Here is a 27,572-nt window from a genome sequence, read left to right on the forward strand (position 1 = left end):
ACCTTGAACACTTTGTGCAGACTTGAGGTCGCAGTGTGAGTCTGGAGATGTGAAACACAGATCGTTCTCATGTGAAGGAAAAGCAAGCAGTTTGTCTTTATAAAAACAGAGATGTAGTGTCGTGTGCAAAAGCAGCAAAATGGCGTTTTCGCAACTAACTCACTTATGCTAATATAGCAATGTGTGCAGGCAGAATCATATTCATCCCTACACTTTTACAGGTAGCATGAACAGGAACACTTGGATGTTTTTCTTTGCAACTCTTCATCGCCAAATAAAAACCACCAGTGCTTCTTTTCTTTTATTTCACATTGTGCTAGTCTCCCAGTAGATTTCCTGTTATATCACGTTTTTTTTTCTATGTGTACCGAAGTGAACAATCACTGGGAACAGACACTTTTATTATTCTACAAATCTTTGGTTTTCTTCTTTTCTTCTAGTCGAGTCTTCATTCATCTGGTATTTGAATAACACACATAATTATATATTTGTTCCTGTAATTCCTTCATCTCACAATAACTGCACTGTTCTGCTCCTGTATATGTCTTCAGATGAGTCAATATCATTGTTAATGTTCGTAAGTTCTTTCTGAATTCACTGCATCTCTAGGATTATTTCTAAGTGAGTTAAATGAAGGTGTGTGTTCGCTGAGGCTATGTAGGATCAGAAATTGGCAAAAGCTCGTCACACTTTTAGTGCAATTGTAAGGTTTAGCCCAGGTGTGTTTGCAATTGACAAAATCACTTCTGACATTCATTGCAATGCCCATTTTTACTCTGTGTGTGTTAGTTGATGTATCCGTAGGTTTAATAACTGACAGAAGATATTCACACATTCACTGCACCTGAAAGGATTTTTCTCCGTGTGCATTAACTGATGAATCCTTAATGCGAAAGATTTCCTAAAGGTACTTCTACACTCACTACAGTTGTACGGTATTTACAGAGTGTGTGCAAGCTGATGTCTACATAGGCTTGATAATTGACTACATTTCTTCACACATTCATTGCACTTGAAGGCTTTTCTTCTGCGTTTGCTCGCTGATGCCTGTTTAGGATTGATAATGGACTTCAGCTTTTCAAGCATTCGTGGCATTTAAAAGATTTGTTTGCCCTTTGTGAGCTCGCTGATGATTTCTTAATGCTGAAGAGTAAGTAAAACTACTGCCACATTCACTGCAATGGTATGGTTTTTCCCCTGTGTGTATTCTCTGATGTCTGCGGAGGTTTGAAATGTGACTGAAGCTCTTTACACATTCAGTGCAATGGTATGGTTTTTCCCCTGTGTGTATTTTCTGATGTACGTGTAGCTGTGAAATCTGATTGAAGTTCTTTGCACATTCACTGCAATGGTAGGGTGTTTCCCCTGTGTGTATTCTCTGATGTCTGCGGAGGTTTGAAATGTGACTGAAGCTCTTTACACATTCAGTGCAATGGTATGGTTTTTCCCCTCTGTGTGTTCGCTGATGTGTTTGGAGTTCTGCTAACGTACTGAAACTCTTGGCACATTCACTGCACTGGTATGGTTTTTCCCCTGTGTGTATTCTCTGATGTGTGCGGAGGTTTGCAATTTGATTGAAGCTCTTTACACATTCAGTGCAATGGTATGGTTTTTCCACTGTGTGTGTTCGCTGATGTGTTTGGAGTTCTGCTAACGTACTGAAACTCTTGGTACATTCACTGCAATGGTATGGTTTTTCCCCTGTGTGTATTTTCTGATGTACGTGTAGCTGTGAAATCTGATTGAAGTTCTTTGCACATTCCTTGCAATGGAATGGTTTTTCCCCTGTGTGTATTCTCTGATGTCTGTGGAGGTTTGAAATGTGATTGAAGCTCTTTGCACATTCCTTGCAATGGTATGGTTTTTCCCCTGTGTGTGTTCGCTGATGTGTTTGGAGTTCTGCTAACGTACTGAAACTCTTCACACATTCACTGCAATGGTATGGTTTTTCCCCTGTGTGTATTTTCTGATGTACGTGTAGCTGTGAAATCTGATTGAAGTTCTTTGCACATTCCTTGCAATGGAATAATTTTTCCCCTGTGTGTATTCTCTGATGTCTGTGGAGGTTTGAAATGTGATTGAAGCTCTTTGCACATTCCTTGCAATGGTATGGTTTTTCCCCTGTGTGTGTTCGCTGATGTGTTTGGAGTTCTGCTAACGTACTGAAACTCTTGGCACATTCACTGCAATGGTATGGTTTTTCCCCTGTGTGTATTCTCTGATGTGTGTGGAGGTTTGCAATTTGACTGAAGCTCTTTACACATTCCTTGCAATGGTATGGTTTTTCCCCTGTGTGTGTTTGCTGATGTATTAGGAGTTCGTGTGACCGACAGAAGCTCTTCACACATTCACTACAACGGTAGGGTTTTTCCCCTGTGTGTATTCTATGATGTCTATGGAGGCTTGATAATTGACTGAAACTCTTTATACATTCCTTGCAATGGTATGGTTTTTCCCCTGTGTGTATTCGCTGATGTATTTGGAGGTGTGATAACTGACTGAAGCTCTTAACACATTCATTGCAAAGGTATTGTTTTCCCCTGTGTGTATTCGCTGATGTATTTGGAGGTGTGATAACTGACTGAAGCTCTTCACACATTCAGTACAATGGTATGGTTTTTCCCCTGTGTGTATTCTCTGATGTCTATGGAGGTCTGTTAACCGACTGAAGCTCTTTACACATTCAGTACAGTGGTATGGTTTTTCCCCTGTTTGTATTCGCTGATGCTCTTTTATGGTTTCTAATTGGCTAAAGTTCTTGACATATTCACTGGAATTGCACGATTTTTCTCCTGACCGTGTTTCCTGAAGGGTCAGCATAGTTAATAAACTACTTGCGTTATTTTCACATTCCCTGTATGCGTGTTATATTTTGGACGCTTGATTTCCGATTTAACAATAAAATACAAGACTCACTAAATACCTGCCACATTCATAATATCAGTAAGGCTTCCTTGTGGGTGATTGCATCTTTAGATTGGATAATGGCTTCGCATGCTTGCGGGTAAAGCTTAATCTTTGTTCCGGTAGGTGCAAATTGGGACAATACTCTGTACTTTAGAGAGCAGAACTCTCCTTTCCTTCAGCCTTCAGTTGTTAGGCTCCACTTCGTTGTGCTTTTCCCTGGTGCCTGCGGTTTGGCTAGGAAGAGTTTGCAATACACCTAGAGCACTGAATGGTGGTCTGTTGCCAGTTTAGATAGAGAAGCACTGCTCTAGCCACATCATGATGATGAAGCGACTTGCAATGTGTACAGCTACTCCAAAGAGTGTCCCGGGGCAAAGCACAGGTCAGAAAATAAAGTAAATCAGTTTGTTTCAAACATGGACAAAAAGCCAAGTTTTCAACCTTTTTTAAACATTATCATATTGCTAACAGCTCAACGCTGAAATGGGATTTTGTTCCAAGCTATGGATCCCAAATAGACACGAGACCTTCCTCCAACTCTCATACCGGCCTCATGATCAAAGCTGGTGTTGGACGCTTGTTTATACAGCAGGTGATTTGTCAGTTTTGTTGCCTTAATTTTGTAGAGGTCATTTCTTCGTCTTGGGGTGTCGAGGTGCAGAGCTCAGACTCGTACACTCACTGAATTGCCTTTGACTGCTTCTTCCTGGATCTGTCCTCTGCCTCTGATTGCACTGATGTTTTTGGAGCTCCTTATTTTTGATAATTTTTTCAGGTTTGATGTGTTATCTTCATTATTCATAATCAATCCGTGCCTTTAAGTCCTATTTTCTATCGGATGCAAAGAAATGCAATATTACTAAATGCAAATGTAAAGAATGTGAATACACAATATTTAACCAGCTGGATAAGACATCTCTTCTCTACCATATTTAAAATTTAGTAAGGAACATTTTACCATACATGGATATTTCAATAAAACTGTGGTTGAACATGTCACATTGTATTTACTTCTGAAAAGGCAGTGATTTACCATTATTGACAGAGTAACTTACTAAAGAAAGGGCAGCCACAGAGAACTCGTGCTACAGGTAGAGTTTTACGTAGATATACATGGACAAGATTTCATTTAAACAGAACAGATTGTGGAAAAAGAGAGGAATCAGGAAGCGCTGCTGTTAATTTAGTTTCAGGAAGTAGCTACCAAAGGTAGCTCTTCAGGAAGTGTATAACAAAGGTAACTCTTCAGGAAGTATTTAACCAAGGTAACTTGGAAGTGTATAACAAAGGTAACTCTTTAGGAAGTGTCTAACAAAGGTAACTCTTTAGGAAGTATACATGACAAAGGTAACTCTTTAGGAAGTATATATGACAACGGTAACTCCAGACACCGTCTTCCACAATGCTTTCATGTTCACACTGGATCAGCTCAAATGCCAACTCCCGCCTTTACCTTGCAGCTCATTAAGGGCCTTACTACAAGTGCGACGGCCCTCATGATCGCCGCACTCACGGTGGGGGTCCAACTGCCACCATCCTGGCGGTCTGACCGCCGTATTATGAGTGTGGTGGTGGGACCGCCACGAGACCGCCACCCCGCGAGGATCAAGGATCCCGCTGTGGAGACGGTCTGCAAACACCCTGAATATGTTGGCAGTGCCGATGCCGACATCGCCGAGCATATTAAAGTCTGAATATTCACCGCCCTTTTCATGGCGGGGACCCCGCCTTGAAAAGGATAAAGGACATGCAGGTAAGGGGGACCTAACAGGGCCCCGGCCGATTCTGCTCCTGGGGTTGCATGCGGGGGGCACATGTTGTGCCACCCCATGGAATTGCACCCTTGTTCCTGCATAGTGTGGCATGCATGACATGGTGCAGGAACATGCTGCAGGCACTCTTAAGGTGGTGGTATGCTGTTTAGGCTCTCTAATGGGCCTAATACAGCTGCCGCGAGACCGCTGCTGCACCGCCCACCCAGCCTGGATTTAGGTCATAATCCGGCGGCGGGCTCTCAATGGGCTTGACAGTCTGCCTGGGACCTCCGCTGTGGTAGTCCCATTGGAAGACCGCCACACTCGTAATAAAGCCCTAAGTCACCTTCAACACATTTTACAGCCCTCCTGGCTCAAGCATTTCTGGATCCTTCTAACCTGGAAGACTGGAGCATTATCCTGAGTTGAGGTGGATTTTCTATCAGCGTAATATATATCCATCTCCATTGAACTATTGACTGATTCTGCCCTGAAAGACAACTTAAAAAATGAGTCTTTAGTTCTTCCTAAAGTGGGTAAAGTTAAGATCCTGTTGTATTTCAATTAGCAGCTCCTTCCAGGGTTTTCTGTAAAACAGAATGAGGGGCTGATTGCAAAGACCCGTCTTTATATTCCGCACACAGATATGGCAAACAAACATTAAATCATGTAATTTATTATTCAACAATATCAGTCATTTATTCCTTATAGAGAATCCATCACAACCAATTTTTAACTGAAATATCAAGCATCCAACAGATGTGTGCATATAAATAATTGCTTTTGTTTTTCAACATTTACAAGATATTTGACTTATTGTGGTCTGTCTGAAGGCCATGATGCTACTTTGTGACTCAACAGGGCTTTGGTAGAGCAGGAGGAGGTGACTGCTGTCCACAGGTTAAGTCTCATTTCTCCCATCCCATATTTCTTTCATCCAGGTACACCTCATTCCATGTCCTTCAGCTCCCCTACTCCCCTCGGTCTGTGTACTCACTCTACAGGGTTCATTGTTAGGTGTGGCAGGGGACACACTTGAAGCGTGCACACAGCAGATGTCTGATAATTGCCTGATAGAGAAGAGGCCGTGGTTGGCAGTATGGAGCTCACAAGCTTCATTTCAGAAGCTCACCTGGGAGGTACTAACTGAGGAGGTGCACAGGAAGGGGCCTATTAGCTATAAACAGAGAGAGTGCACAGGCGGGCGCTTGTGAGGTATAAACAGATGAGGTGCACATATAGGTACCTATGAGGTACAAACAGAGCAGGTGCACAGGTAGGTGCTTATGAGGTATAAACAGAGGAGGTGCACAGGTAGGTGCTTATGAAATAGGAACAGAGGAGGTGCACAGGTAGGTGCTTATGAGGTATAAACAGAGGAAGTGAACAGGTAGGTGCTTCAGTGACTCTGGCACTATAACTGTTTCTAGGCCCTCTTCCTATAATGCTGGCTCTTGCTCCTTCTACAACACTTGGTGCAGACATGGGGCCTGATTCTGAGTTTATTGGAGAGGCTATTTCCTCAAACATGACAGATCCCGTCCGCTTTATAACAATTGCAACAGGATATAATGCACTTTTAATAGGGTGGACGGGACACCCGCCACATTTATGACAGAATAAACCATCCGTCTAAATATAAATCAGGCCCTTGGCGGACATTGTGTCCAGTGTCTTTTCAGTGTTGGAAAGCATCCATTTTATTAACGGCACAGTATTATCTCACCACTGCTGTGACTCGCAGTCATAAGGCCATTATGAATGGAGTACGTTTTTGGCTCGGAATACCTGTGAATAGTTTAGCATGAACGTTTAGGAGGGAGATGGGTCTGTAAGATGAGCAGGAAAATGGGTTTTCCCAGGGCCTGTGAATAAACGTTATTACTGTTTCTCTCTTGGTGTCAGTGAGTTTGTCTGTGTCCCCAGAAGAGTTGTTTGCAGCTTATCTTATTTATGCAGAAAGAGTTGGAGTTTTGAGGACTAAGCAGCTCTTTCAACAATGTTTGAAAACAAAACTAGTCAGATGATAGCTGCCAGGTGTAAATCTTTTGCATGTGTAGAATTACACACTAGTAAATGTATTTATTATTTATTTATTTGAAAAGTTGTATAAAGCGCGAATATGACATTTGCGGGTATCAGAGCGCTGTAAATAGAGGCCGAAGCATGCCTGAACATTTTTAAAACAACAAGGAGTAAACCATAAACAGTAAACAAAGTCAGATACCTACAAGTTCAGTTTCTCATATAGTGCAAAAAAAAAATTTCCTGTAACATTCAGTGAAACAATCATATACTGGCTCGTCACAGCATAGTAGAGTAAATGTCAAATCTATAATCTGTCCCCGAAGTAATCTTGATATTTAGTTGCGAAACAGCCCTAGAGTAAAATAAAAGGTTAACAACCAATCAAAACTACGCAGCAAAAAATACGTTGGGAAAAAATTTCAAATCTGTCAACAAGGGGACTAGAGAAATAGTACATTAAGGAGCAGTTAATGACCACTCAGGAAAATCCATTTGGCCTGTTTCTTGAAATAGGCAGTGGGGGGGTTGATTCTCAACTCCGTAGGAAGATCGTTCCAAGTTCTAGGTGCAAGGCCGGAGAAAGCACATTTGTACGTACTTTCCTTTTTGAATTTTGGAGGTTTCAAGAGTAGTATGGACGTACTTCTTAAGTTCGGACCGGCTCCAGAAAGAACAAGCTTGTTCACCAGATAGGCTGGAGTGTTGAAATGCAGGGCTTTGTGTGTGAGGCAAGTTATTTTGAAATGGATCCTGGCTTCAATAGACAACCAGTGGAGCTGCAAAAGGCCAGGTGTGATGCGATCGTGTGTTTTGGAGCCTGTGATGAGCCTGGCCGATGCATTGAGCGTGGCTCTGAGAGGGGCCAAGCTCGCTTTAGGAAGCCCTGCAAGGGTCACCAGGCCATATTCCAGTCGAGATATCACCAGGGATTGTACTGCAGGCTGTAAGTCTTCTGGCGGAAGGAAAGGCTTGAATTTCTCAATTGTGTTAAGATGAAAGTTGGCACCCCTAATGGTGGTGTTGATGTGAGTTTGCATATTAAGGTATTTGTCCAAGGTAATGCCCTATGATTTAGCGGAATCCACCACGTGAGGGGTGCAGTTCAGGGCTGTGAGTTGTTTTAGCCATTCGCGGATCGGTGCAGAGTGGTTGTGGGGGCAATCAGCAGGAATTCAGTTTTGAGGGTATTCAACAAAAGATGGTTCTGGGCTAACCATTGTTGAGTTTGCGAGTGTCACGTTTCAGCCAGGGAGGTGTAAGATTGGCAGCCAGAAGGTATGAATGTACTAATAAGGACAGAGAACTACAAGTCCCATAAAACCTGCAGGAGGGCTCTGTCTTCACTGTTTACTATCTGACCTACTACTTCCTATATATGCTCCTCTTTCCTGTTGGCCAGTGCTTTTCACTTGTTTTCTAAGGTGCAGTCCGCGTCAGAGGAGATATGCTGGTGTATATCTGCCCGTGTATTCTTGCCGAGGTACCAGGGGATGCCACATTGTGTGATATACACAGCTCCTTTTTCCATTCAGCAAACTTACTACGACGGTCCAACGGGCCTTCTCTGATGAAATGCGAGCTGTGTCCCAGTGGATGGTAAACAACTTCCTGCAATGCAATGTAGGGAAAACAGAAGTGATGCTGTTCGGTGATGCTCCTCTCATTTGGACCCCGGAATGGTGGCCTTCAGATTTGGGCCCCAATCCCGCCCCTAAATCAGTTATAAAAAACTTAGGAATCCGATTAGACCAGGCCCTTAGCCTAAAAGAGCAAGTGACACAGACTGCTGGCTCATGCTTCCACATAATCGGAATGCTCCGGAGGGTCTTTCCATTACTTCCGGACTCTACCCGTAAAACTTTAGTCCAGGCTTTAGTGATCAGTCGCCTGGTCTATTGTAATGGGTTCCTGATCTCAGCTAATGACTCCCTATTAAGCAGACTGCAAATAGTCCAAAATACTGCAGCTAGATTGGTCCAGGATGTTCCTCCTAGGTCACCTTCGCGCCCTCTACTAGTGAAGCTCCACTGGCTGGCCATCCGCCAACGGATTAGGTTTAAAGTCTGCTGCATTGTCCACAAAGCACTCCATGATCTGGGCCCATCCTATCTGGCCGACAAATTTATTCCCTACACTCCTTCACGCGCCCTGCGTTCCAGCAGTAAAAATCTTCTTGAAGTACCTATTATTAAGAGGACAAGATTGGGAGGGAAGGCCCTCTCCTACCTCGGTCCTCGTCTCTGGAATGAACGTCCTGACTCTCTCAGACTCTGTTCAGAACATACGACATTTAGGAAATTGCTAAAGACTCTCTTGTTTCTCACTTATTAACTTCGCCAGTTCCTACTCTCCTTCCTACTCTCCTCCTCAAGCGCAGAGATACTCCTTCGGGAGTCGATTCTAGCGCTATACAAACCCAAAAATAAATAAATAAATATCCCGACCTTGATAGAAACTCGAAGCCGCGTTTCCTCACTCGCCGGCAGAGCCTTATGCCGCGGTGTTTCCAAATATACTTTTTTTTCTTCACGCATTCGCGCTGGAGCGCGATCGCAACCTTTTAACCCGCCAGCTGCGTCTGTCAGCATTTTCAGGCTTACGGCTCGTGTTCACGCTGGAGCGCCAAAAACGAGCAAATAGCCTGATTTCCTGCTACCGGATCACTACATTCCTGCTTTCTGGACCCTCGCAGAAGCGCTCGTGAAGAAACAAGTTGATTTCTATAGTTTTTTCCTTTGGATGTTCTACCCGCAGGAAGGGTGCGTTCAGAACAACATCTTTTGGGTTGTGCTAATATTTTAATTTTTGCCTAGAGGAGCCGTTGAGAGGCTCGGATGAGAGACAGTCTATCTGGGAGGTCAACAGGGTGTTTATCAAAACCTTATATAACTGGAGCCAAACTATACACGCATCTTTCGGGAGAATAAGAAAGGATGAAGACGGCACTTTCAGATAAGTACTCTTAGTTACTGACTCCCTACACTTTTGTTGAAACTTTATCTTGCTGAAGTGTTGCAACCCTGAACAATCTGAAACAAAGAACTCTAATTCTTTTCTTTACTTTATTGTTACATTTTGTGCCTTTTGTATTATCAGGATGATTGTGGCAGATTTTTGGTCACGGTTTCATTATATATATATATATATATATATATATATATATATATATATATATATATATATATATATATATATATATATATATATCTAACAAGGTTGCCTGCTGTAAGAAGATCCACACAGGTGAGTAACAATACGCCTCAATTTTATTGAAGAAAACAGCGATGTCAAGCAGCAGAATGTCTCGCCATAATTCACTGTCCTGCCCAACGCGTTTCGTGCGCTGAAGCACTTTGTCAAGGGCTGCGGGCATCTCAGAGACATACAGGACGGGTGAAGCCTGTGGAATTGATCAAAACCTCCGTGAATTCTGCTCTGCAACTCCATTCCATCTCACCACAATTAAGAAAACAGAATCCTCACATACCCTTGGGAAAACGACAAGTAACATTATTACATGCTAAAATGCATATAATCATCTCACAAAAGTGAAAATGAAAATACAGCAAGCAGTGAGAGAAGTGATGATTCTGGGGTCCTTCCTAACCTAGGGAGAGGACCAAGCAGAATCCTTGAACACAAACAGCACACGATGCTGAAATGATTTGGTGGTGGTCCCATCCTCCTAGGACCACCCCAAGCACAGGTATGGGCAAAAATACAATCCCAACCAATGGCCCTGCAAAGCATTATGGGACGAAATTCTAGAGTGCTGTGAATATTATAGTATCCAATATCAAAACCCTCCTCAGGGTGCAGGCTCTCCAGGCTCAGCTGAGAGCTAATACAATTATATTTACTAGAATCGTGCCCCATAATGCCCCGCTTTCAGCAAGCACGAGCATTTTTTTTGTTCTCGCTTGCTAGAAGTGGAACACAGTTTGCTGTGGCTTGGCCGGAGCGGTATAGCTCCCGCCAAGCCACAACAAACAGCTATGTCCCAGCGGTGGGCACCCCAGGAAATAGCTGGAGTCTGCCCTGGGGGTGCCCAGGGCCATTATTGGCTGCAGGTTCTTCATATTTTCCCCAGGGCTATGGAGGGGCCATGTTACCCCCGAAATACATTTAACATAAAAGAGGTGGCAGTCCCTGGGGTTGCAGGGGGGTCTGTGTGGTCCCCACGCATCAATTAACAGTAGAGCCCTGGAGAGGTGGTCCCTGGGTCTCCGGGAAGACTGCGCTGGCCCCACCTTCCAAATTGACAAAACGCCCAGGGAGGTGGCATTCCCTGGGGCCACAGGGGTTCTGTGTGGCCCCCCGCATTATTTAAAATTAAAGCGCTGAGAAGGTGGCAGAACGGGGGGCCGCGCGACCCATGCTTTGTGTAAAGAGAAAGCCCCAGGGAGGTGGCGGACACCGGGGCAGGTGGGGAGTCAAAGAGCCCCCCAATTATAATTAAATAAGCACCGGGGAGGTGGTGTTTCCTGGGCAGTGGGAGAGGCTGTACAGGGCTCGACAAATCCAATCGCCCGCTCGCATTTCCGAGGGAGAATTGATTTGATTAGGACGAGCTATTTTTAGGTCCTACTCGCCCTTTCTGGTGAGTAGGAAGACAAACTAACTTTTGTCCTTGGTCTTTGAAAACGGAGCAAAAGTGACAAGATAACAAGATTTAAAGGCATTTTTATTGCTCACAAAGGGAATGAGCAATAAAGATGCCTTTAAATCTTGCTATCTTGACACTTTTGCACTGTTTTCAGAGACGGATGTCAAGTAGGTTACAGTTAGGTCGAGGGGATTTTCCAAGGTACTAGACCTGCAGGACTAGTACAATTTTTCGGATTTTTCGAGCCCTGCTGTGCTAGACTCCCCCACTTTAATTTTTAAAGAAGCCCCGGGAAGGTGATTGGCCCCTGGGGCAATATTCAGCTTCATGGGGGGGACCTGTGTGCCCCTCACTCTATTATTTTTAGAAATGCCCTCAGGACCTGGCCCACCTGGGGCCAACACAGGAGATCACGCTTGGTTTAACAACAAAAAATTCGACAGGGTCCACGGATCCTGCTGAAATTATTTTCTTTTAATGCTTTTTTGGCCATGCGAGGTCCTTGTGGGACCCCCTCCCCCTCCCCGCCCAGGGTGTTTCTACCCGACCCCCTTTTCTTTTTTAATGTTTTTTTCTGTGACTTGATTCAAGCAGAGTCACAAGATGGCTTCCAACACTTCCTGGTTTGAAGTGTTGGTAGCCAATCAGATCACAGCAGGAGATTGAGAGGAGTTGCGGGTCCTCCGTGTCCCAAGCTATTTCTTTAAATAACTCTGCAACTACTGTACAGATTTAAAGAAATCACAAAAAGGCACTTCCCTGAATCAACATCCATTTTCCTGCCAAATCTGGTGTCATTCTGTTAAGCAGGTCAGGGCTGTAGCCATTACTAAATTTCCTATGAAAATTAACACGGGGAAAAAGCGTTTTGCCCCCCCCCTTTTTCTAAGCCCACGCTTGACAGATCACCCCGAAAAAAGACAGCAGCTAAAGTGAGTTGCAAACTACTTTTAAAAATTTCACAAGGATTCATCAAATGACACCAAAGTTATTGGCAAATGAAAAACGCTCTTCCTATATAAAACTACATCCTAATTAGAACTACCTATTGGCAACCACCTGTAGGTGATATATACACACACATCTGATATATATATATACTTGGCATTTTGTTGTAAAGGCATGCATGGTAAATGGTGCATTGTAAATGCTATTTCCCTCTATGTCCAGTTTATCAAGGCCTAGGGTTTAGTGTCACATCAAGAGATACCGCAGTATTAGACTAATTAAGACTCAAATTGGTCTCATAGCGTCATGGTACTCAATGGGACATGAACCTAAACTGAGTCAATGCCATCTACGGAGTCCACTTCAATGGGCCTTTGCTACCAGTGTCTTGAAAGCTTCCAGTAGCACTTACGCTACTTTTAGTGCTGAGGCAGTTTTGGTATTTGGTTCACCACCGAACGAAAGGCCTGACTAGTCCAGTTAAAACGTCAAATTAAAATTTAGAGAAGACTGTTGACTCAGTCGTCACCTTTGTACATTGACAGGGGTTCTTTTCAGAGCATATAAAGGTGGTGGGCGCCCACATTCGATTTTGATGGCAATCGACCAAATGTTTACAAAGTGGGAGTTTGTTTCTGAAAAACACACTGGGAGTTTTTTCACGGGGAGTGTGGATCATTATTTTCTTTTCTGTCCATCGCTACCAGGTTTTACCTGGAGGTGACTAACAAAAACAAGCATTTGCAATGCAATAGGTCTCGCATTTTCAAGAGTTAGAGCTATGCGCATTGCAAATAGCAAAGTATTTTACCTAACTCTAAAATGTGAGGTTTGGTTTGATTATGAATATTAACATTGAGCGTATGTAAGGTAAAATAAAAAGTAAATGTTAAATGAAAATAGAATCAAAAGGTATTTAACTATTAAGCACATGTAACATAAGGAAAACAGTCCAAAGTGAATATATTATAATTTGTTATCAGATGAGATGATCCTTTGCCAGTTACTTTATCTTTACCGACTGCTGTTCTTCCTGTAAGATAGCGTTTGTGACCGGGCGGTAGGTGTGAAAAGCTCTTTGTGGCGAGCCCGGCAAGATAAAACAAAAGCATGGCCGCTAACTTCAATATGAAGCGGTGTGTGCAGAAAAGGAAGGCTTGGCCGCTACTATGAAAGAATGTGAAAAAGTGAATGAGAGGTGTGGCACACACAAGTCATATGTCATAATTAACCACCACATGTTAAACATACCTACAGATGGTATATGCATGTATATATACTCAAATGTACAAAATAAAATTAAACCAATGAAAATGTAGGCACCTTACTAATCTATTATAGCATACCGGGAGGGCAAGGGTGATAAAGCGGGCAGTCCTGTTCAGAACACTGCTAGCCGGTGACTGCCTGTCTGCATCCTTCTGTGTACCTGTTTCTACCTGGGGGTGAGGTGCCTGTTCTGCAGCACTACACACACACCGTACCGTGTACCACACACACATCTGTGTTGCACAGTTTACTCCGCGTTCAACATTGCGTCGTTTGGGTTTCTTGTTATGTATGCTTTCATTGTTTTAAGTTTTACTGGTATTATGACCTTCTCTCCTGCACAACACTTCATTTAGCAAAGGAAATCCTAGGTGCGAGAAAGCGAGCACGAGAGCAAGCCCTCTCACAGGGGCAGGGGAAGTAAACAAAAGAAGACAAACATCTGCACCCAATACACTTGCTGAGTCCTCAGTAGGCACATAATATGGTGTTACTTTCACTAGTAGATTAGTTTTGTACCAGTTTTTAACTGCACCGTGTTCTTCCTTTTTGAGGCGCTGCCTCGCATCTAAGTCAGTCCAAAAGCTGCATCATTTTGCACATATCTTATAAAAATGTTTGTTTTGCAAATGTACTGTGTACCAGCATAAGAGGGCAGGAGGGCAGGATACCAACATGTAGCTTCACCGGTAAACCGGAAGCTACCGGCAGCGGCGTGGGGAAGGAGCTACAATCCTAACCATGCCACACTACAACAAGCAGCGACAAATGGAATGCTGTCCGATCACAAGCTGGTAAATGGAAGCAGCTGAAGTAAGCGCGCCGTGCCGGCACACCATACTCGTGCACATGTCCTGTCAGGGCGCGTGCACATCTTCTGCACCCCTTAAAAAAATAAATCAACGACAATAGATCTCGCCAAGTGTGCAGTAAATGCGCTGCATCGCTAGGCGAGACCTAAAAAGGACAGTACATGACCCACCCTTAATAAGGTGGGCAGTGTAATGCCCCTCCTTTGACGATCCCTACTCTATTGGTTATCAGAGGAAGCTTGCAACCCTTAAGGTCTGCCATCCAGGCAGTTTATTCTTTTGTGTTTGCAAAGTAGTACCCAAACTCTAAATCAGGTCATAAAAGTCTAGGGGACTATGCTCTTGTTTGGGTAACACCCAGGATTCCAGCCCGGCCCCTGCACAGGAACACTGTTGTTCTTCTGCTCATCTGCTCAGCAATGGTGGCAATAGTTTATGGAGGAACCCAATGGATGTGATATCTCACCCTTTCTCCGTAATCCGGATGTGGCACCACTGAGAGGTTAGTCCACTCATTTGGTTTGAAAGTATTATCCTTTGCTGGTGACACACAGCTGGGCAGGGATTCTGACAATTCCATTAGCGGTCTGAGGGTGTGCTTGACAGCCATTTACTTCCTGATGAGTACTAAATGTATAAATATGAATAGAGTTCAAACTGAAGTTCTTCTCATAGCTAGAGGACTCTCAACAGGAAAGCCAGAGCTTTGTCCCACACCAGCTGAGCCTGAATAGGTTAAAAACATTGGAAGTTAATTTGCCCACGATGTCTGATTTCTTCCTCAAATTCAAAAACGTTTGGTCTTCTTGAGTTTTACAACAGGATTACTGGAATGATTCAACAAAACTACTACCCTCTCCTAACAGAGTTGAGGGGGTAAGAGCTTATTCTTCTCTTTTGGCTGGACTATCTACCTCAACTTGTGGAAGGCTGCACGGGGAAGACAGCTACACTTTCAGAATATGCTGGTCTGAATATGCTGGCAATGATAGAGTTAGGGAGCAGAACTATCATCATGTCCTATCACTGCCGCCTTGATTTAAAACAGGTCAGCTTCAAACTCCTCTGTCTCATTCATCAGACGTCTTACAAAGTACAAAGGGGGTCCAACCTCCTGGCCTGACGTGTTGGTGCCCGCACACTACTCCTACATGACTTCTAAGACCCATCGCCTGGGTCCTAAATCATATTCCTCACTTCCAGAGGGCTGGTTGGGGGTGGAAACCTTCAGTGACCTGAGGCCTCACCTATTGTCCTCGCTTACAGAGGGTTGGATGGGGGTGGAGGACCTTCAGTGAGTGCAGGTATCACAAACTGAATTTCTTCTTTTTTTCGCTCGACTCAACCCTTCCCTCAGTAAAGTCATAGTGGTTTCAGGAACGACTTGACAACATACTTATTCCGCTGATGTGATGTTCTGTTAGCTTGGACTTTGTCTGCCTGTTATAATCCTATCAGTCAATTCTTGGTCCCCCAGGGCCATGACCACTGTGGCAAAGTTACACTCTGCTGGTAACGTGTTACTACAGCTCCAGGGCCCTGGATCAAGCTTCTTGTTGCTTTGGTGACTGTGGCCAGCTGGGCTTGAAGGATCGTGTGGTTTGTGGGTCAATCACTGCTTTGAGGCCACCACCAGCAAGGACTTCTGTCAGCTGCGCCTCGTGCAGATCTTCATTCCAGGCAGGACTTCTGTCAGCGGTGCCTTGTGCAGATCTTCCTTCCAGGCAGGACTTCTTTCGTCAATGATCAGTTCAAAGGTCGGGTGAGGTACAACTGGCCTAGGTCACCTTCTTTATTGCAATTCGACTGGTCAAGCCACAGGTCTCAAGCTGTGAGATGAAGGACAATCTGGATTTTCTAAGCTCCGTGGAAAATTGAGAGAGTTCTACCGCATCCACCACATACTGCAAGACTCCAAGAGCTGAAGCTAGAAATACAATTCCAAGGATGAATTCAACCACTCTTACTAAACATCCCCTTGAAAATGGCAACTAGTGAACATACGGACTGTACCAGCACAGTGAGAGAGCTTTTCAAGAACCTCGAGGTACATTGGCTTTCTCTATCTGTTGTAACAGAAGATGGTGATCCTCGGTCACATCAATGCTCTTTGGACAAGGTCATACATTTTGCCATCAGAATCAAATTAATCCTGCCCAGACACACACCCTCAAGTCAATATTGCATGAAGTTTAGCGGTCTTAGTCCTCAGCAAACCCTCTGCAAATTGCTGAAATTTTCTTAGACCTCCTGGACAATTCTGCCAACACACAGACCAACTAAACACCCTCCGGGAGCTACCAATCGATCTACCAGCACTTGGTAGTCCAATCCAGACTCCATTCTTTAAAACCATCTACCAGCATCCAGACTCAAATCTTTCAACGTTCTCTGTTACCATCTTTGAACAGCCTGTCTCTGAGATTCGTGGAAGCTCCAGGCTCAAAGTTAGTTCGTAAAATAGACTGGAAGACAGGAACAAATATTGAAACACCGCACAGAACTGTATATTATTCAACCATTTTTTCATAACATGTACCATTGTCTTACTTCTGTTGTTTCAACATGGACGTTTTGCTGTCTGTTTATCACAACAGCTCCTTTATTTAAAACCTCACTTACCAGTTTGTTTTACATCATACCTACCTAGCTGTTACTAAGTTGGTCTTGGCCCTTTTCCCCCAAACATTTTCGCTTTTCGACCCCCTAATTTAAGGATGTCTCCCCCATGGTTAAGGTTGCTGTATAGGCCATGTGTGGTGTGAGACGCCATGTTAATGTGATAATGTGATGCAATGGTGGGCATGTATTTTCCCCCCATTGTGTAAAATGTACACTGATGAAATGTCGCATTTAAGATGGATGCCATGGCTGTGCGTTGTGCCACCTGACTGCAGTAGGTTAGCAGTCCAGTTGTTAGGTACCCAGCCAATCCTGCTTTTGGAGGGAAAGCCTGACACCCAGGGTGCTCTACTCCTCCCCCTGAGCCAGTTTAAACCAGTTTGCCTGAGAATTCTAGAAGGTTCTGGCTCTGTCTGGCAGGTGGGGTGAGGGGGATATAAATAAGGGAGCTGTGCCACCATGTGCAGAGACAGAGCTGGGACAGGAACGTGAGGGGACCTGCTGCCAGGGGAGACCGCCACTTGGGCCTGTGTGCTGGACCCTGCACCCATCTATCACCCCTCTACTGTCCCCAGGGCTAGTGGAGCCCCACTTCAGGAGTTCAGGCTGCGGTTCAGGAGGAGGGCCGCGCTACAGTGGAGGATGGTGTCAGCCTACAGCCCTGTTTTGATGATGCCCCCACTGGCTGTTGACCTGGCCCAGTAGTGCCTACTGCTCTGTCCCCTGGCCCCCTGAAGAAGGAGGGCCCTCCTAGGTCCCTGAAGTGCCGGGACCCTGTGCCACGCAAGTGCTGCACCCAGAAGTGCCTAGAAGGGAAGGAGCATCTTGGACCCACCCCCAGGAGGTGAGGAGTATTACCCTGGGGCTTGCTGCTGGGACTGTACGCCCCCCTTGCGCTACAATCCTAAAGCGCCGTGCCTAGAAGAAGCGTTGTGGGCCGGGAGAGTTGCTGCCTGTGGTGCACCTGTCAAGCGCTATACTGCCTGGAACTGCAAGAAGAATTGAGCGTCCAAGCACTGGGGCTGGAGAAGCTGACTGCCCCTAAGCGCCAGAATCCTAAGCGCTGTGTGTGTGGAAGCGCTATTATTTCCCAGAGCACCGTGACCAGGACTGTCTTGCTGCCCTTCTAAGCGATGTTGCCCCCTTCATAGCGCTGTGCCCAAGTCACACTGCAGGTCCTACTCACTGCCGCAGCCCGGGGCCAGGAAGAACTGTGGGCTCAAAAGCGCCGCGGATGCCTGCCCCACGTGTGGTGCGATCAACTACCCCTGCTTCATAAATATTTAATCAGCGGGTGCCTACCCCACACTGGCGCCGAAGCCGAACTCACCACTGTGGCCCCTTGGGCCGTCTGACGAAGCGCCGTGCCTGGGATCACCGCTGCGACCTCGGGGTCGCTGATCAAGGGAGTGCCGCTAGTGACTGGACCCTCGCGGCGGCCCCCCGGAGCCAGGAGAGGGCCGCCGCAGCATTGAGGAAGCTGCGCGGGGCCTTGCAGAAGCCGGGACGGGCGGCATCACGTGGCTGGGGGTACCGGTGACGTCACCAGCCCCGCCCCCTAGCCGCCGCACACAGATTGGCGGGTCCCCGTGAGGGAGGGGGAACCCGGGTGTAGCCGGAAGTGAGCGGCGATGTTGCGGGGCTCCCGGTGTCTCGAGGGAGCCCCGTGGTGAGCGACCGGAGTGGGAGCCCACCCTGCCGGTCTGTGCCCCACAAGAGGAAACCGCCGGAATGAGCCAAAGTGCTGTCGGGCCCCTACGGTGGATGGAGAGCCCTGAGTGCTGCCGCGAGTCCAGCGCTGTGCTGCAGGGGCCTGAGTGAGGCCTTGCGGGCCCCGTGTGGCCCGCATAGATCCCAGGAGCTGCCCTGGGGCTCTCATGCTCTGATTAGAGCCCAGTAGAACCCCACAAGGACATCAGGAGCCCGATGAGTGGGGGCTCCATTAGACTCTGGTGGGGGGGTGTCAGGGCACAGGGTTGGTGCCCGCCCCCGGGACCATCGTTATTCAGGGAGCCCCAGAAGAGGGACTCCCTCGTGCCACCCACACAGGACTGCCTTTGCACCACTACCCCGCTGGACAGAGGGTAGTGGCAGCAATTGGGGGCATTACTAATTTAAGGGCCACCCCATGTAGGACGCCTGACCTGTTAGGAAGGGGGCTATGTTTGAAATGCCTCAATGCTTTACGCCCCGGGATAGGGTTGTGCCTGCAGTAAAGAGTTTGCCTGATCCCATGCCGAAAGTGGAGGTCAGGCTATGAAGTTTATTTGCAGATGGTCCTGCCTAAGGTTTTGATGCCTAGGGTTTCCCTGTTACCACTGATGCACCTAAGGTGCTTTTCTTAAACCCAATATATATAGATGTTAAGTTGATGCCCAATGTTAAAGGTGATTCTGCCTGCCTAGGCCAGATGGTAGTATTGCGTGCCTGTTGTTCCCTTTTGCAGGAGGTGCTAATACAAGTCAACCTGGGTTTATGCCTAATGTTTTATTTTACGCTTACAGCCTACTGCTAAGGTGATGACAAGGATTAATGCCTGTGTTTGCCCTGCAATACTGACCCTATGTTTCATGCCAATTGATAACGTTCTTTTTATTTCAGCCTGGAAACTAATGGACTCACCCTTTTCTTGCTTTGCCCATTTTCCCTGTAAATGACCCCCCTGGTATCCTTTGCCCTGGCACCCGTTGGCGCCCTATTGTGATTACTGTGCATTACTGAGTTTTACCTTTGCAGGTTGGACCTAATACATAAGTTATTCTTTTTCCAACCAGAAGTGGTGTTGTGTCTCTTTTGTGGTGTGCCTGGTGTGTCATCTGTGCGTACTGCGTGGATGCTTCACACATGTCCTCAGGAGTTTGGCCTGCCCGCTCTGCTCCATGCTACCCCCGTAGAATTGGTAACCCCATTTCTAACATGTTATTTCTGACCTAAAGAAATCTCTGGTAGACATGTTGTGCTGCCTGTTTCTACATAAATAGTTAATGGACTACTGCTGCAGGAACCGTGCAGTATCCTTGCAGTAATATACAATTTATTGGGAGCGGGTCGAGCAGATTTGTCTCCCGCCTTTTTCCTCCTCCCCTCAGCTGGTCACCACTGGAGTCCCGCAGGGTTCCTACCTTAGTCCGCTCCTCTTTAAAATGTATGTTACGCCACTGATATATCTGGCAGAGGAACTTGGGGCTAAGGATATGGCCTTTGCGGACGATACGCAGTTGCTGTTTACCTGGGACAAAACATCGGACTCCGTTTCAGCGGCGCAACAGTGCCTAGTTTCCATCTTTAAATGGCTGGCCGATGCACAGCTTAAGTGCAACAAACAAAAATCTGACATCTTGCTTTATGGCAAGTTTCCTGCAGACTTCCGCGAGCAGCTGTGGCCATCTGACTCCCCGCTTCCCCTCTCATCGGGACAGCCCACCAAAAATCTGGGAGTGTGGTTTGACGAGAGTCTTTCTTTTATAACTCACATCAAGAAACTGGCAGGATGTTGTTTCGGCCTCCTTAAGACTCTGAGGACTTTCTTTCCGCTTCTCCCTCAAGCGGCAAGAGAAACTGTTACATGTGCACTGATTTTATCTCGCTTGGATTACGCCAATGCCCTCTATGCTGGCACCCCTGGCTACCTGCTTAAAAAGCTCCTGGTAGTCCAGAATGCGGCCGCCAGACTACTATTGGGAATTTTGGCGAGGAACAGTGTGGCTCTACAATTACGATGTCTTCACTGGCTTCCTGTCGCTGACAGGGTCAGGAGTTCAAATCTTTGGTTTTGGCCCACCGTGCTCTCCATGGCTTTGGCCCCCTCTATCTTCAGAGGCGCTTCTCCTTCTACTTTTCGTCGCGTGAGCTCCGATCTATGTCCCTGCGCCTGGCTCGGGTTCCATGCTTTAAGCTTCAGAGGGTGGACGGTAGCTCTTTTGTGGTGAGGCTAGCGCAGCCTGGAATGCCCTCCTCCTTGCTTTGTGGTCCATTCAGAACACAGCTGTGTTCAAAAGGAAACTTAAGGCTCACTTTTTTGTTTGTTAGCCACTCCTTGTACCCCTCTGGCATCGCGCCGGAACACTCATGAGTATCCGTGCGTGCTACAAGTGGATATAACATAATATAACATAACATAAAATGTACTTTGTTAGAAAAGCTGCAACTACTAGAATACTACACAATCGCTACAAAAATCACCGGAGCTTACTGCCAAGCCCAGGGGGACTTTGTCATCGGGAGAACTGACCTGGGAGTGCCGACTGCCGCACTAGGACATTGTTGGCTGTGGGGCAGGAGGAGCACGCTAGCACAGGACTCCAACTCCCAGGAGTCTGTGCCTGTCACAACTGTGCCTAAGGCCCGAACACCCGCCCACCGGACCTTCATAGCTCCTCACAGAACCCGCTGGCACGGGTCCCACTTCGCTACACAAATCACCGGAGCTTACTGCCAAGCCCAGGGGGACTTTGTAATCGGGAGCACTGACCTGGGAGTGCCGACTGCAGCACTAGGACATCGTTGGCTGTGGGGGCAGGAGGAGCACGCTAGCACAGGACTCCAACTCCCAGGAGTCCGTGCCTGTCACACCTGTGTCTGAGGCCCGAACACCCGCCCACCGGACCTTCATAGCTCCTCGCGGAACCCGCTGGCGCGGGTCCCGCTTCGCTACACAAATCACCGGAGCTTACTGCCAAGCCCAGGGGGACTTTGTCTTCGGGAGCACTGACCTGGGAGTGCCGACTGCAGCACTAGGACATCGTTGGCTGTGGGGGCAGGAGGAGCACGCTAGCACAGGACTCCAACTCCCAGGAGTCCGTGCCTGTCACACCTGTGCCTGAGGCCCGAACACCCGCCCATCGGATCTATATAACAGCGGGCGGGACCCGCAGCGCGGAACGCACGCGGGAACGCGCCCGGGCAAAGCCGGGGACAAGGGTGGGACCGTCTGTTGCCGTCAGGGGCAGGCCGAGGCTGGGCTGGGCCACCCCCCTGACGCTCTACCTAACGGATAGTAAGAACTCTGAATTCGAACTGTTGTATTCTAATTCTTTTAACCAACTTTATGTTTTTACAACTCACCTTGTGGCCTTGTGCTTACACTTCACTTCCTCTTAAACAGTCAAGATTTGGTTTTTACTTCTAGTATGTCCTGTGCTTGAGTGGGTCCTAATAAGGAAATATTTCTTTATTTCTTTTTTCTTTGTGGTCTAGAAGGGATAGAGGCAGTTTGACTCATGATATGAACAGTATGGGGAAAAACACTAAGCCCTCCACTTCACGCCCTAGGACCAGGCAATTAGCAGCTACGACCCAAACACTCCCGACCCTTACTGCTATCGATTTAATGCTCCAGAAAACTATAGGAGCAGTAGCAACGGCCATTAAAAATACGGAAAGGCGTTTATCTATAACCCCCGCAATGGCCCTCCCTCAGCCAGAGGGGGACGCCTCCATAGTGACTCCCAATCCGTTTGAGTCTACTGCTCTTCAAATGCCCTCTTTTTTGGTGTTACCGTGTGCCCAGATTGCACCGGAGGTGATTGTTTCTGCCCCGCCCTCTCTGCTTATTCTACACCCAGAAGAAATAAGCGACCCTAAGCCCAGTCCCAAACGCAAAAAATAAAAATCGACCAGAAAATACGTGAAAAGGAAAGTACCTCCATCTACTAGCTCGCAGACTGAGCCTGTTCCTTCTCCCCCCCTTTCTGGTCCACCTCTTTGGTTTTCACATTTGATGATTGATATGCAGGCCCATATTGAACAGGTCATTAGTTCCCAAGTAAAATCTTTGTCATCTAGATTAGATAGAATCCTTTCCCTTATCACTAACAAATTCCCAGCCATCTAGCTCACAGGGGAACCCGGTTAGGGGTGATGGCTCTGGTACTACCTTTAATGCCACTGCGGGTATGGGTTTGGGGGAGGTTTTTCAGCTACCAAACCGTCACATGTTATGGCCCATGTAGTCGTGCAAAAATCCTCTCCAGCATTATGCAACTTTGGTGGTTCCTCCTGCCTTTCGGCAGTACCAACTGTAACTGTTCCATCAACTTGTGTCCCGCTCCCCCCCCCCGGTGGTACCTGGGAAACTGCAGTCTGCTGGTAGTAGACCAGTGTCTGCTGCTTCTCTGAAACCACATGTTACCGCCTGAGGCCATGCCTTATGTGGTAGTGCTTACGGGAGTGCCACCCCTGGAAACATCTACCATTGAATCCTATCCGGAGCTAAAAAATAAACTTATTTTTTGGCTAAATAGGCATAGACCATTAGCGGGACCTGGGCAAGGGGAGATCCTATTTGCACGTAGAGTTAGCTGGCTGGGAACTAGACGCAAGGATATAAGAGGCGACTGTGTGATCATTAACTTTAGGGATACAGAGGTGGTCAAACACATTTTAGGTAGTGGCGGGTTGGATAATACGGGTAAAATGTGCACCCGCCATCTGGGGTACTTTTATACACAAGCCATGGTGCAGCACTCCCCCCAAATTGGTGGGCATGACCTGGAGTACAATCTTCCAGTGGGCAATAGATATAGGGCCCTGAGTAGTGTGGATTGACTACCTCCATCTGAAGATGATGATCCCACGGCCATATATTTCCCGGAGAGGCATATTGAGGGAGGCTTTAGTGGTGAAGCTGGGCCTGCGGAACTAAATCGGAGTCCCCTGGCAGCCTGTATCCCAACCCCTCCGCCACCCCCGATCAAGAATGTTCCAGGTGGGGAGTGGGAGCTGGGTACTTATCAATGTCGCCCTTCGATATCCCCTGACACATATCCGGAGGCCTCCATCGTGCGAGTATCGCACTGCCACTCTTTAATTGGGTCCTGGAATGTAGCAGGGCTGAGGGCAAAGCTGATGATCCCGGAGTGGGGAGATTTGATGGATGATTACGACATATGCCTATTCCAGGAAACCTGGCTCCTGTCTCCCCCTCTAAGGGTAGGATTCACGTCCTATCATATACCGGCAGTTCAGGGTCTCAGGGGAAGACCATCGGGAGGACTGTGTACCTGGGTGGCTGTGCACCTGGGGTGCTCAGCTAAGGTAGTTGACACACACAGCCCAGACATCCTTTGTATTCTACTCACCCTTAAGGATGCCTCGGTTGTGGCAGTGATCAATATCTATCTACGCCAGAATCCTCTCCAGCTAGGATTATCAATTCTAGAGGCTCTGGAAGCACTCCTCTCATCTTTCCCCCCTTCTTATATTATAATAATAGGTGCAGATCTCAACTGCCACTTCAAACCATTCTCGGGGATCCCCTCGGTAACTGCAGAAGAGGACGAGACCTGGTTAATCCCTCAATGTTCCATGTATCCAGAAAAGCACCTATCGCCTCTGGCTCTTGCGATTAATAACTTGGTCATAGCCAATTCCCTCAGGGCATGTAACGGTAGACTTTCACCAGATATCCCAGGTGCCCACACCTTTAACAGACCAGATAGAAGCACTACAATTGAGTACATCTTGGTCAATGTGGAATTCTGGGCAAAAGCAAAAACATTTACGGTAATCCCCAGGGTTGATAGTGACCACAATTTGCTAACACTGTAATTGGTCACTTACCTAGGGAACCAAAAAACTCAGGGCGCAGTGGAAACCTCCCGCAACGAGAATCTGCTGTAAATGGCGGGAGGTAGACAAATTAGATGGGCAAAGGTGGCATTATCCCCGGACACGTTAGCGGTGATCTATAACCATGTAGCTGGGGCCCTATTAGTGGCTAGTAATCTGTCATGCTCCAACTCAGATCCACCAAACCTTTTGGCCCTACAGCGTACCCACAATGAGCTCTTCAGCGCATTAGCTGACTACTTTTATTCCACCAAGTCTGGCAGGTCTGGGGCCTGGAAGAATGAACATCATTGGTTCAATAAAAATTGCAAGGCGGCTAAAACTGCCTTGGTAAAGGAGGCAAAATCGGGGTCACCCTCACGGATTAGGAATGCGAGGCAATCCTATAAAAAACTAATTAAAGAGGCCAGGTCGAGTGGGAGGCTGATAGATGGGAAAAGATAAGCAAGGCGCTTGCTGCCCTGGATTATAGGTCCTTCTGGAATTTGGTTCGGGGGGGATCGGTGGTAGGGACGTCCGCCATTCTACCTAACCTTAGTGAAGATGTGTGGCTTGCCCATTTTAATCCACTATACTCACTTAGCCCCTTAGACTCCACAGCTGTCGCGCAGGAATTACCAAGACTACTGGCAACAGCACCTTTGAAGGGCATGGTACAAGTCAGTCATCCCTGCACGCTGTTAGAAGTCAATGCAGCTCTTAAAAGCCTGACGGCAGGGAAAGCACCGGGACTGGACAGAATTCCCGGCGACCTCTACCGGACCGAGCAAAGGGTGTGGGTGCCCTACATCTGTGTCCTCTTCAATGCTATTATGCAGGGTTTGGACATTCCTCCGACATGGTTGGGAGCTGAAATTATCCCCATCTATAAGAAGGCCTCCCCCCTCGACCCGGCGAACTACCGCCCCATCAGTTTGATCAACGTACTCCAGAAGCTCTTTGCACGTGTCCTCCTAACTAGGTTGCAGAACTGGATGGATGACCACCACATCCTAACCTCCCTGCAGGCAGGATTTCGTGTTGGGGTATCGACGATCGATCAACTGTTTAGGCTACAGCTTATATACTGGAGGACTGTCACCCTAAGGGCAGGTAGTTTGTACTTGATCTTTGTGGACCTCAGGTCTGCATTTGATCTGGTCCAGAGGGACAAGCTTTGGGCTTTACTCTTAGAGTTGGGTGCCCCGACTTATTTGTGTGACCTTTTTAGGCGCATGCATGAGGTTAACTATGCTAGGGTAAGGTTTGGGAGGGGTGGGGAGTTGTTGGCCCCGTTCCCTGTGGACAAAGGCGTGAGGCAGGGTGCGTTTTAGCCCCCACGCTTTTCTCACTTTATCTTAACGGGCTGATTGCACACTTAACTGGTGCTAGGGACTTGGACTCCCCTAGCTTAGCTGGGTGGAAAATACCTGCACTAATGTTCGCAGACGATACCCTCCTATTGTCTAAATCATTTGGGAGTATCCAGCGTACATTGGAAGCTTTTTGTGGTTTCTGCAGAATGAGGGACTTGGAGATTAATGTCTCCAAAACCAAGTACATGGTGTACAACCCCAAAAAATCAAATTGTCCCCACCCCCACTTGGACGGACTGCCCTCGGACCGAGTTTCTACATTCGACTATTTGGGGGTCACCCTTAATGATAGAATGGACTGGACCTCCCACACAGCCACTGCCAATCTGAAATCGTCTCAATCTCAAGGTGGCATTTTAAAAGTCTTTAACGAAACCTCCCAGAAATTGGTGGGTCCACCGGTTGAAATCTATAAAGTGCAGGCGCGAGGGGGTGAGATCTGCGGAGCGGATCTGTGGGGGCGCGTTCGTGCTCTTCCGCTATCCCTTACTGAAAATAGCTTTATTAGACGCATTCTGAGACTCCCCCGGAGCACCTCTTTAATCCCCCTAAGGTTTGATCTAGGTATAGTGCCCATACAGGAAATCATCTCGAATCGTCCGCTATTATATTGGAGACGACTCTGGTCCACTCCGGAACCTGTGAGCTACAGAGAGGACCTGGGCGATCTCTTGTCCAGAGGTTGTGTGGGGAAGATTCCATGGTTGAGCCATATCAAGCACCTCACCTCAGCACTCGGGTTGGGGGAACTGTGGGCGTCCCCTGAGGTGGCCTGCTCACGGATATCTAAAAAATCCTTGAGTCTGGCTCTAAACCAATATCACCTTCCTAGTGTTTTAACAAACTCTTCTATGGGCAGGTTGACTGATAACTTTCTTAATTTTAAAGCACTTCCCAATTTTGAGAAATTCCTGGATGATATCCAGCCTCCCCTGGCAAAGAAACTGTATATTCAGTTTAGGCATAGCTCACTGCCCCTTAGGGGTCTTACGCACAAGTGGTCTAAGGCCACACAGCTAGCGAGCACTTGCCCCGGGTGCGGGTGTGCAGAGGAGACAAATCAGCTCGCTCTGCTCTTTTGCCCCTCGTACCATAGGGTGAGGGCTAAGTGGATAATCCAATACTGTAAGTCCAGGGGTCTTAGGGATTTTAGGGAGGTGTTCAGAATTTTAAGAGTTGATACCACGGCCCTGGCTGTGTTTGCAACATCAAGGTTTCTTTTGTCCATGTGGTATTCTAGGTGCGCAATTTTAAAAGGAAATACCAAATCACTGCCCACTACTCACGGGTCTTCTTCCTGATTGTGGTGGGGGCATTTTTTTAATTTTTTTAATTAAAAATTTGTGTGGGGCCTTCAGACATATTTTATTGTTACCGCAATATGGAAGTTTGCCCCTCTTGTGCTTTTCTCCTTCTTTCTTGTATATTTTATGATCTAGCACTTATAGTGGAGTTTTTAACTTTTTAACATTCTTAACTTGTCTGTGAATTTGTAACATGTCTTTTTATGGTTTTTAACCGATAATAAAAGCTTTTGACTGACTGACTGACTGACTGACAATAACTGACTGACTGACTGTTTGAAAATAACATATCTGTAACCCCTGATTGACTCTCTGGTAAATATGGGCTGCAGAATTTTCAACTATGCCGACGATACTCAGTTGCTACTCAGCATTGATAACACGGCATCTGCACAGAT

At 46.8% G+C, this 27,572-nt stretch overlaps 1 protein-coding gene across 1 annotated transcript in view; it reads right to left on the reverse strand.

The window, feature by feature from the left end:
* Nucleotides 1–593: 593 nt before the first annotated feature.
* LOC144806640 (uncharacterized) overlaps nt 594–27,572 on the reverse strand; it is a 69,373-nt gene continuing 42,394 nt past the window's right edge. The window contains 1 exon segment of the mRNA XM_078672959.1: nt 594–2,540. Coding sequence (XP_078529085.1) covers nt 1,079–2,540 — 1,462 coding nt within the window. The 3' untranslated portion in view covers nt 594–1,078.

This window comes from Lissotriton helveticus, assembly GCF_964261635.1.
Source record: "Lissotriton helveticus chromosome 1_1 unlocalized genomic scaffold, aLisHel1.1 SUPER_1_unloc_92, whole genome shotgun sequence".
Classification (NCBI taxonomy): domain Eukaryota; kingdom Metazoa; phylum Chordata; class Amphibia; order Caudata; family Salamandridae; genus Lissotriton; species Lissotriton helveticus.